Source organism: Oryzias melastigma, linkage group LG3, assembly GCF_002922805.2.
Source record: "Oryzias melastigma strain HK-1 linkage group LG3, ASM292280v2, whole genome shotgun sequence".
NCBI lineage: Eukaryota > Metazoa > Chordata > Actinopteri > Beloniformes > Adrianichthyidae > Oryzias > Oryzias melastigma.
The window spans coordinates 9,112,568-9,123,851 of record NC_050514.1 but is presented as its reverse complement, the minus strand read 5'-3'; the positions used below and the strand labels follow the sequence as shown (position 1 = coordinate 9,123,851).

At 40.3% G+C, this 11,284-nt stretch overlaps 1 protein-coding gene across 1 annotated transcript; it reads left to right on the top strand.

The window, feature by feature from the left end:
* The first annotated feature begins 828 nt into the window (after positions 1 to 828).
* Positions 829 to 8,558, top strand: ndufs3 (NADH:ubiquinone oxidoreductase core subunit S3). The gene is made up of 7 exons (XM_024263210.2): positions 829 to 988; positions 3,738 to 3,800; positions 3,950 to 4,047; positions 5,881 to 6,030; positions 7,886 to 8,011; positions 8,080 to 8,199; positions 8,306 to 8,558. Exons 1-7 carry the CDS (start codon positions 934 to 936, stop codon positions 8,474 to 8,476), a joined length of 783 nt encoding a protein of 260 aa, XP_024118978.1. The 5' UTR covers positions 829 to 933; the 3' UTR covers positions 8,477 to 8,558.
* Positions 8,559 to 11,284: the final 2,726 nt, after the last annotated feature.

Sequence of the window (11,284 nt, the reverse complement as noted above, 5' to 3'; positions counted from 1 at the left end):
TGCAACCTTTAACTCCAGAAGAGTTGTTTGGTTCAGTGTCTTACTGATAGAAGTGGGTAGATGATTCAAAAATTCTGTCAAGTAAAAATATCGCTACTTACCAAAATGTACTCAAGTTCAAGAAGAGATGTTAAGTAAGTTAATGACCCAGTGAGATCTGCTAACTCCCTCATGTCACTGTTTAAAAACCTACTCTTTATTTATGTTTATGTGGCCCTTAAACCATTGGTTTAAAATATTCAAAATAAACGAATGATACAATTTTTCTCTATATACCCATTGAAGCTTAATTTACTTTTGACAGCACCACATGCAAGCTCCTTTCAAAATAAAACACACTCTGGACCAAAAGGATGCTCCTGCTGCAGCATATTTATTTAAATTAAAAATGCAAGAAAACCTAGTCAAACATTTTAACGATTTTAACGATCTTAACGATTTTCTATCGTTACATCTTTGGCACACCTTCATCCTTTTTCTCCTTTTGCCTCAAGATAAACATGACAACAATGATGTAATACAAAATTTAAAAAAACTTCTTTACTTTAAGAATGTTGTGTTTGAACTGGAACTAGATTCCGTTGTGCACCAATCAGAATATGAGCATATATTTTTTTGTTTTAATAGATGAGTATTTATTATTTGTTTTAACAAATTACTATTCTGACAGCAGACTGAATATTTAATTATCCTTTTGCTCAGCTATTTGAAATGTTTAACATACAAATAGAAATGAAAAAAAAAATATACAAAAAAAAAATCTGAATTACAAACTCATTATAATTCAAATAATCGTTACAGTTGTCAAAGCCAAACAGACCCGATGCGGCTGCGGCCCCTGCAGCTGTCAGTGTGTAATGTCTCCTCCGCACCAGCAGGAGGCGACGGACCGCCGCGTTCCCAACGAAGAAGAGCCGGGGAAGGACAGTGAACATGGCGGCCTCGTTGATGCGGATGGTCCGGGTGGGGGTTGAAAGGAGCCTCCGCCGTAAGTACACGAAGACTGGTGATGCAACACACACAGACAGTCCACCAGGATGCGGGCTGAACTTGAACCTCCGTGTTCATGCGAAGCAGGACCGCGTTCTTGCTCTGCATGTCTTTGACCTTTAAGCTTATGCTAATGCTAACAGCTGAATGTTGATGTGTTTCTGCTTCTGTTGTGTTTAACGGGAAACTACATTTAAGCAAAATTGCCGACAAGCAACTTCCCAGCCGTATGTAGCAGTTTAGTCTGAAGGAACACATGCAAACTAAGGTTTCATAACCAGGTTTGACTATATAAGAAAACTGGACTGAGTGACTCCTCCCCCCTCACGTTCCAAACAGGAAGTATCTGCTGGCTCCAAGAAGCCAGAATCCCATAGACTTCTATAGAGAAATAAACAGTCATTTTATTTGTCAGAATAACCGTTCTTGAAAACCCACTTTTTATTCTCTCTTCTCCAGCTTCCTTGTCTGTCAGAGGTTCGGAGATCTTGATGCTCCTATATCTCATATTAAAAAAAATGCTCACTGGAATCAGAGGGTTACCATCTGGCAATTCTCCTGAACCTGAAAGGCTCAGTTTAGGATTCTATAAAGAGTTTCATAACGGATTGATTGAGCCTCTGTTACAGTACATAAGTTTAATTATTCTCTTGTCTCTGAGAGGAGCAGGTTTCTCCTTGGTTCAAAAAAATAAAATTAAAAACAAGGAAAGGTCCGTCCAGACTGCGCATCTTACTGGTCTTTTCCCTCATTAAATAAAAAAAATTATTTCAAAGATCTTAGCAATCCGACTGGAACATGAACGACTTAGATTAGTTAACAATGTCCAGACTGTGTTTGTTAAAGGTCTAAATTTATGCAATAATGTGCGCTGGTTATGAAATAAAGTTTAGTTTTACCACCAGCACTCTGGTAGCTATCTCTTTGTTTCTCTGGACCCAGAGAAACAAACCGTATAGAATGATCACATTTGTTGTATTTGCTGTGTACATTTGGACTGGAAGTAAAATTTGTGTGCTGGATAAAACTTTTAAATACAAACATCTTTCAGCAGTCCTAATGGCTTGCGGTCTCCATACTTTGGTATTGTTAAAAGCACAAGACAAAGGTGTTTACTTTCTCCACCACGTTCTGCTCTTGTGATGGAACCCCTGGCTGATGCTATCACGACAAATAATGACATACTTGGTCTCAGCATTGAATAAAGAACATAAAATGACACTTTATACCAGGAGTCTGGAACCTGCGGCTCCAGAGCCACATGAGGCTCTTTGAGCCCTCCAATGTGGCTCTCTGGTTCAAGTAAAATAAAACATTTTTTAAAAGTATAACAGTAAAAAGTCACTAGTAAAGTAAAAAATGAATAAATAAACCTTGATTCCACTAATTTACAAACAGTTGAAAGACATTACATATCAGAAGCTTTTTAAAGTGCTGGATTTTCTATTTTTAAACAAATCCGAGGATTTTAAGTGTTTGTTAAACAATTGTCACTGAATTAGCTCTGATTTAGTTAATTTGATTTAGTTAAATTTTCCAAATTTTTGTCTGAAAATTGAAAATGTAATGATTTGCTAAATTGAGATGCTGCTATGTTGCCAAGGGTGTCTTTTATTTTGAAATGTGAAATCTCTGACAAAAATTTGAAAAAACTGAATAAAAATCTTCATTTGATTTTGCCAAAAAAAAGTTTGCTTATATTTATCATAATAGTAACATTAATTAAACAGTTAATTAAAACAAATCAGTGTCTTATTTTCCTGAAAGGGAATTAGACTTTGTGGCTCCTGTTAGGATTTTGTCAGTAAGAAATCGACCCAAATGCCTCTTTAAGTGTTGAATGTTGCTGACCCCTGATCTGTGCTGATGACATCTTGATTGAAGTAATACACCAGAAGTGTGTATCCCCTCATTTATTTAGGTAATTAATGCATTCATAACTTGACTAACTTGATTAACTAACCAACACGTTGAAGACAAGTGGCATAGTAAGAATGGTTATTCTGACAAATATAATGACGGAGTAATATAATTTTGTTTAAAACAATCTATTTTTCCAGGATGGGATGACAAACGAGACTTCTAAGATCATTTGTGATAGATTGATCGATTGATTGATTGATCTTGTTTATTTCAAGCATAGATTGTGGACAATACAGAACAAAAACACAGATTTTTCAAAATCTTTACAGAAAAAGTGACATGCAGTGATTAGAAAATGAGAAAAACAGAGACTCACTTATGCCACATTTGAATAATTAAATATGGTAATTAATAACTAAAGTCAAGTAGATTTTGATTGGATTCAGCCCAACCTCACTTCACCAACCTTGAGAAAAAACGTGCAATTATCGATCAGACAGATCAGGGACGTTGCACATGTACTCTTAGCCCCGGCCGTTGTGACATCACAAGGACGCATTAATTCAAACAGAGTGTTTATGCGACAGTTTGATTGTCAGCGATTTAAAAGGAGAAATACTCAGAAATGCAAAAATGAAACATTTTTTCTGAATTTGTTCTCCTTCATAGGAAAAATGCCACACATACATGTTAATACTCAAAACAGGATTTTCATCGGAGAGGGGCTGTAACAGAAAGTAGAGCTCCCACATGCTCCCCTGCAGCATTTAAGCCTCAAAGCTCTGTTTCTGGGTTAGAAGAACCTCCACAACGTTGTGAAAAGGGTGGTTTTGTGTCTCTTTCTTCTCAGCCTTGTCCTCATTCAGTCTCTTTTGCCTCTTCAGCTTCCAGGAGTTCCTTTCAGTCCATGCAGCAGATTCGACTGCAGAGCTCCTCTGAGACCCGCCGTGAGTATCCCAGCAACACCATGTCATTCCTGTCCCCTTTCTTTGTATGGTCACAAAAAAATGTTACAGTCGAAATTCATCTGTACTCCGTGTTCATGGTGCTATACACGTAAACACCATTTTCATTCTTGTCATGTGTCCCTCCCCAGCTACTGTCCGGGCCAAAGACCCCGTCACGCACAACCAGCTGGCAGCATTTGGAGAGTATGTGGCAGAAATGATGCCCAAGTACATCCAGCAGGTTCAGGTTGGTCCATGCAGTCACACCAGCAACCCCCCCCCCACCTTTCCTTTTGTTCTGGTGGATGTGAGCACAGCAGAGGGCCATGAGATCAAATCAGGATCAACTTAAAGTGAATGAAAAACCAGATTGTGAATTAAAAAAAATGATTGAAATTTGAAATATAATTTTTAACTTGGAAGTACACTTTGTAAACCAGACAGAAATATTGAACATTTGGGGAAGAAAATTGTACATTTGAAAAAATACATATTTTAAATTTGAAGAACTATGGAAAACAATCAACCTAAAACTATTACCAAATTGAAAAGGAAGGGTCAGTGAAGGTGCAGTTTTGTATTTCCAACTTTTGTTTTTTTCATTTCTCTTTCTCTTCGCTCTCCGTCCTCAATTTACAGTTTAAGTTCAGAGTTTTCTTTGTTTTTTATTTGTAGTTGAGGCTAGTTTTATGTGGGGGTGGGACTTTGAGCACACTTGCTACCGGGACAGGATTTCCATATGGGTGGCAGAGCCTTCAGCTGCTCTGCCCCCAGACTCTGGAACTCTCTTCCCCCTGATCTCAGAAACCTGGACTCTCTAACGACCTTCAAATCACAACTCAAAACTTTCCTGTTCAGACAAGCTTATTTATAGCATCTTCTGTTTTCTGTTTAACACTTTAACACTTTGGTTTTAACTTATTGTTTTACTTGTGTGTTCTTACCTTTTTTTGTAAAGTGACCTTGAGAGCCTGAAAGGCGCTTTTAAATTAAATGTATTATTATTTATTATTATTATTTCTGTTAAGTGATTTTGGTGACGGCATTTCTACTCCAAAATAACATGGGTTGTTGGCACCGCCTGTGTCACCCCTCCTCTGATGTGGCATGCAGTAGTTATAATGCTCTCCCAAAGTTGGTAGATTGATTAGATTCGGTTTCAGACACTTCCAAACTGATGTTATGTGGTGAAGTGCTGAGTTCTGCACAAGCTGTAGTCTGCTGTCTGTCAGAGGATAGACTTCAAAGTTCTGTTACTGGTTTATAAAGCTTTGAATGGTTCAGCACCAAAATACATGACTGACCTCCTGACCCAGTATGTACCAGCCAGACCTCTCCGGTCATCTGGATCCGGTCTTTTATCAGTTCCTAGAGTCAGAAATAAACATGGAGAAGCTGCATTCAGCTTCTATGCACCACAGATCTGGAACAGACTTCCAGAAAACCTTAGATCTGCTGAAACACTCAGTGTATTTAAACCCAGGTTAAAGACTCACCTGTTGTCAGATGCATTTAGTTTACATCCACACTGTTCATCTATGCTTGTTTTGAATCCAGTTCTTTCTATAAATCTGTTTTTAACCCTTTAACACCTGAAGCGTCACCGGTGACACTTAGACACAAAATCTTTAACGTACTGTAACTTTTCAACTGTTAACACGATAATTTACAATCTATTGGAATTATTGTGTTAACGGTTGAAAAGTTACAGTAAATCAAAGAACATAAACACTGGAGCTCCTGTGTTAAAGTTTTAATGATCACTTCATATTTATTTTGATTATCTATTTTTAATGTTTTATGTAAAGCACTTTGAACTGTCTTTGTACATGAAATGTGCAATAAAAATAAACGGTCTTTTCCTTCTGCTTGTTTAAAAAGATCAAAAAAAGGAGAGCAGTAATCAGTGCTGGATATGATAGATGCACTACTTAATATTTTTCAACTGGACCTGGAGACAAAAAGTCTAAGATGATTAAAAAAAATTGGCTTCTTTTTTTTAGTTGTTTTAATTGGACTAAAAACCCAAGATCATGATTAAAAAAGTTCAGACAGTTCTTGAGGCTGTGCTCCCCTTCAGGTGACCTGCTTCAATGAGTTGGAGGTCATGATCCATCCTGACGGCGTGATCCCAGTGCTGACCTTCCTGAGGGACCACACCAACGCCCAGTTCAGGAACATGGTGGACCTGACGGCCGTGGACATCCCCACTCGACAGAACCGCTTTGAGGTAATCTTCGCTTCTGGCTCTCCTGTTGGGAGGTCAGTTCACAAAAAATAGCTTCACTTTAGTCCTAAAGGTGTGGTTTATAACTAAGTTCAATTAAGACCCACCAAGCCAAACTATACCTGAATGACTGATTAAGAAAAGAAGGAGAAGACACAGATGAACCCAAATCCAGCATCCCTTTTATTGTAGCACAGACCGTGCATGTTCTGTGGTGTGCATGTGATGCCTAAATGCCCATAGAATGCCCACACAGACTCCTCTCTGATCGTCTAATTTCCTCACTTCTATTAGTCAGGCGTCAAGTACAGAGTGGGTAACTGGTGTGCAAAGAGCACGTGTGGGGGGGGGTTGAAAGATGATAAATCTTTACGATGTGCCTGCATCTCACCTACTTCATCCTCACCTGTTCACTACAGCCGGTCCATGCCCGCTGGAATACATTTTTATGAACATTTTCACTTAACTGGCTCAGTGAGCGGTCCTTGACCATTAAATTTCATGCGGGCCATCTGCATGTCCCATACAGGTGTGGGACATGCAGACAGCCGTACCCACTCATTGCGGCAGATGTGGCTACAAATTATTATGCAAATTGTATTGTCCAAAAGATAAACTCTTTTTCAATTAAGGTCATGGATGATATTGTGTCTCAAAGCTCTTTGGATCATTGAAATCAACCTTTTACTTTAGAACGTGCTGTAAGGCATAAAGAATAACTGCAGTCTAAGCTTTAAGGAATGAACTTATGACAGTGGCAACTGTCAAATGACTCATCAACATGTATCCAAACAAGATCCATCTTCTTCCGAGAGACATTTAACTCTTGATATCTTTAGGACAAGAACACTTGTTCCAGGTGAGGCATTAAGTGAGATTGTTTTCTGCTGGGACACATGTTCTTTTCTGATTGTAGTAAAAGGTTGTTGAGTAAAAAGAAACTGCAGTGACTTTGGGATCATGCGGTACCTGGTCTTAACATTGTTACAGACAAGCATAAAGGAATTTACTTTACTTTACTGGTCTGCTTTCCCATTATTAGTCAGGCCTCAGAGAGAAAAGCAGCACCACTACAGCCTGCACTGAGGTGGTAAATGATTTTGAAGCATTAAATAAGAAACTGTGCTGTACCCAGACAGGGGAAAAATGCAGACACTAACTTTGATCTGAATCTAACTTTGATTTGTTCATGAATACAAGTACCTGAATGAAAACTGTGAGTCATATTCAGACCGCAGAAATTATGTGGCTGATTTAGACTCTGAGCTTATTGGAACTCCCACAATGCCTCCATTGACAATACGTTTATTCATAACGCTACATTTTACAACCAGGGTTGTCTCAAAGTGGTACTCAAGCAAAAAATATTAGAGCATTGCGATTTAGGATTGCTATAATCCGAAGGAGCTCAGATGATTCCCATAAAGCCAGATGATCCTATTTTTGTAATAGCAGTCTATATAAGTAAGCAACAGATTTCATCTGAGAGCTTTTGTTGTGGAGAACCTCTCTAATGGAAGAAACCTTCAGCAGCACTAGAGTTAATAAGGACAACCATCTGTGGTGGCAGAAAAAACACTGAAAGTATCTGTTGTAAAGACGTGGGCTTGTTACTGCAGCAACAGGAGGAGGCAGATGGATAAACGGAAAACCATGGAACATCTGCTTCAGGACAAAAGAAAAAAGTTATTACAACAGTCAGAAGCCACGAAGCAGCCACTGCAGTAGTCGACTACAGCCACACCCACACTGGAGGTGGAGATGACCTCGGGTCATTGGGGACCAGAACCTACTAGGGCGTCCGCTCAGCTTTCCTCCCTGTGAAGGTCAGGTTACCTGATTCTTCGTTTGGTTTTAGATCGTCTATAACCTGCTGTCGCTGCGCTACAACTCGCGTGTCCGTGTGAAGACGTACACAGACGAACTGACGCCGGTGGACTCGGCAGTCCCCGTCCACATGGCGGCCAACTGGTACGAGCGAGAGGTGAGTTCTGTTCGACAGCTGTCCACCAGCCAGAGGGTCTGGGTTGTTCTGACCCTGTCTGTTTGCAGGTCTGGGACATGTTTGGGGTGTTCTTTGCCAACCATCCCGACCTGAGACGCATTCTGACCGACTACGGCTTCGAAGGTCACCCCTTCAGGAAGGACTTCCCCCTGTCCGGATATGTGGAGGTGAGGACTGGTCTGGAGGAGATGCTTCACGAAGACCTGAAGGGTCGTGTTGTTTTCACGGTCTCGGGCAGACGAGTTTCTGAGCGTGGCGTCTCCCTCCCTGCAGGTGCGTTACGATGACGAGCTGAAGCGTGTGGTGGCAGAGCCCGTGGAGCTCGCTCAAGAGTTCAGGAAGTTTGACTTGAACACACCCTGGGAGGTGTTCCCCGCCTACCGAGAGCCCAAAGAGCCAGCGCCCAAACTGGAGGCCGGAGACTCAGCCCCTGACAAGAAGTGAACAGGCCCTCATGTTTGTCGTACTCTGGTTTCCCCACATAACGTATTTCTGTAAATAAAGATGAAGTGTTAGCCTGAAGGTTCCGATGACTCGTTTTGTCTTTCTAAGTCACTATTGTCATTTTGGAGGAGGGGTTCAATGTTTTTTGGTCTGTTAGCTGGTCTGGAATAAAAGAATTCAGACGAACCTTTATTGATTAAAGATGATGTAAAGTAAAACACTAAACAAAAGGAAAAACAAACCAAGAAGACATCAAAGCAGTTCACACTAACATATTGATTTATATTACTTTGTGACTTTCAAATTCATCCCAACCAGCCTAGTGGCCTTGTGGAAGAGTGCCTGCCCTGAGACTGGAAGGTCATGAGTTCAAATTCACAACAGAGTCATGCCAAAGACTAAAAATTGAATCCAATGTCTCCCTGCTTGATACTAAAGGGTTGGATTGAGGATTTGAACCAAGGGCCTCGAACTGGTGACCCGTGGGGCATTTGCGGCCCCCAAGTCGATATTTTGCAGCCCCACTTTAATATTAAAGTTTAATGTCTACTAAGCAATAACCTCTGCATGTACACGCTTCTTTGATGATAGCTTTTTATTTGCCTTGTGATGTTTCAGCTTAAACTTTGCATTTGCTATTGTCGTTGGATCTAGTCGTCAGAAAAGTCTTTAGCAACAGTTGCTAGCATCGTTAGCTCCTGTCATTTCACAGAAGATGTTGCTTATTAGTACATAGACGTGAACAAATGTTTAATAAACTTGTTCCTTAGACATAGAGAATTGACCAAAGACATATACAGTGGGCGCAACAACATATTTTTGGCACAAATAAAACCCCATACGGCCCAGCCTGCCTTCAGTAGCCCCAAGGTAAATGAGTGAGAGCCCTGGTTTGAACTATTGGCATATATATAGAGGGAGATGGACAAAGCGCCTGAGATGTCACCCATAGAAAATGCCGTAGCTCTGGAGTCGATTCAGTCACCATTTTTCCTCGATACAGGAGTCACCATGTTGGAACCAGATGAAGTTAGTAAGCAGTGGTCGGTCTGAGTCAACACTTCTATGGCAACCACTCTCACTAACCAGGAGTGAGCTTGTTGGAAGGCCACACCCTTTCCACTGAAAGAGGGCCTAGATTAGAATCTGTCGATCAAATGTTTAAGGTGGGGGTCAGCGAGCACCACTTGCTTTTATTGAGGCATCGCAGTTTATAACTTGATATAAAGAAAATATTTCATGAAAAAAATAAAATTCGGTTTAGCAAGAACGTGTCAGAAAGAGATACCAGAACAAGAATGGTTATTCTGACAAATACGACTGAATAATAGCTGTTTATTTCTCTAATCAAGGCTGCTCATTCCTGGTCCTCCAGAGCTACCGCCATGCCTGTTTTCCAGCTGTCCTTGCACTGCTTGCTGCTGGTTACCTGCACCAGGTGTGTTCATTCAGTCACAATGCGGAGACATCTGACTGAGCTAATCAGCAGCTGGGAGTCGTTTCTGGCAGTAGCTACCACAGCATCTCTTATTCATCAAGTTAAAGTTCTTCTCAGTTTATCTTCCAGACTTTCAACACAACTGTAACCTTTTCTATGGTTGAAAGGGATTTTGGGATGAATGAGAGTTTCATTTATCCATGGTCAACTAGGTGACTTGTCTATACATATGAAAACAATTTTTTCTTGCCTTTGTGTGAAACAGATTGAAAGTTCCTGGATGCATCAGTTGGTCTATTTATTTACTGGTTTTAATAATGGGAGAGTTGCCGGAGGTGTTTACTGTTACGGTGCGGGGTGTTTATTCTTCTGCGGCTTTAATGGTCTATGCTGCATATTTACTTATTGCAGGTGTTAAGCTGGTTATTTCATCAGACCACCTGAGAAGTTACAAAACAGACTTGAAAATAGAGGGTCGATTTGTGTTTTCAGAATGTTTGTTAAAATGTTTGTTGTCATTAATGTGCATAGACTCACCACTTTTGGATTTGTGTACAAACCTGGTTCTGCATCTGTGTGAATGTCCTGGTTCTGGATTTAAACTCCTCCATATTGTTAGATGAAGGTGCAGGTTCAGCAACTTGGTTTAGCAGAATATCAGCTGGAATTAGTGTATCTGTCAGACACAGCAGTTCGTACAGAAGACACCTGAGACATATCTAAATTCTTTTTTTTTAATTAAGGGTTTGTCAGAAATTATTTTTTTTTACACAACGTGGTCACAACATCCTCCTGTCTCCACAGCATCTCTGTGATATTACACTCTTCTGTTTCATCCTTTCATGCTGCACCTGTTCTTCCTCTGGTTCTGAGGTAACCTCTGGAGGATCAGAGGTGGAGCCAAAGACTTCAGAACTCTGGCCTTTTAGAAAGCAGGGTAGGAAAACAGGGAGAAAGGGAAGGTCATTATGCATGGATCCATTGTCGGCTCTGTACCAGGAATTTCAGTCAATGCAAATGAATGCATTGGTTGCTTACTCAACTAATTGTTTTAGTCGAATAACGGTGAAAAATGCAGATTAGCGTATTACCATACAGATTGTTCTTGCTGTTTTGAGTTAAAAAGGTGAAAACTTTTCTCCAGAGAGAACAGTAATACAAAAAAGATTACAGTTTAGAAAGCTACAAGTTACAGACATCGACATATACTATCACTGGACAGAGTGCGGCGTTCACCTATAGAAAATGACTTACCTCCGGCTCTTGCGAAATCCAGCCAAATCCATCAGCATGGGTTACTGATACGTTCTGCCCCATTTGAAACCAGTCAACAGCGATCCGTCTGAGTCACGTTTTCTGAGGAACTATTG

Bases quoted from the DNA above. Each gene is read 5' to 3' on its own strand.
- ndufs3 (XM_024263210.2), top strand. From the start codon at position 934: ATGGCGGCCTCGTTGATGCGGATGGTCCGGGTGGGGGTTGAAAGGAGC. The intron at 989-3,737 runs GTAAGTACACGA...TTGCCTCTTCAG, and splicing joins GGTTGAAAGGAGCCTCCGCC to CTTCCAGGAGTTCCTTTCAG. The intron at 8,200-8,305 runs GTGAGGACTGGT...CCCTCCCTGCAG, and splicing joins CCCTGTCCGGATATGTGGAG to GTGCGTTACGATGACGAGCT.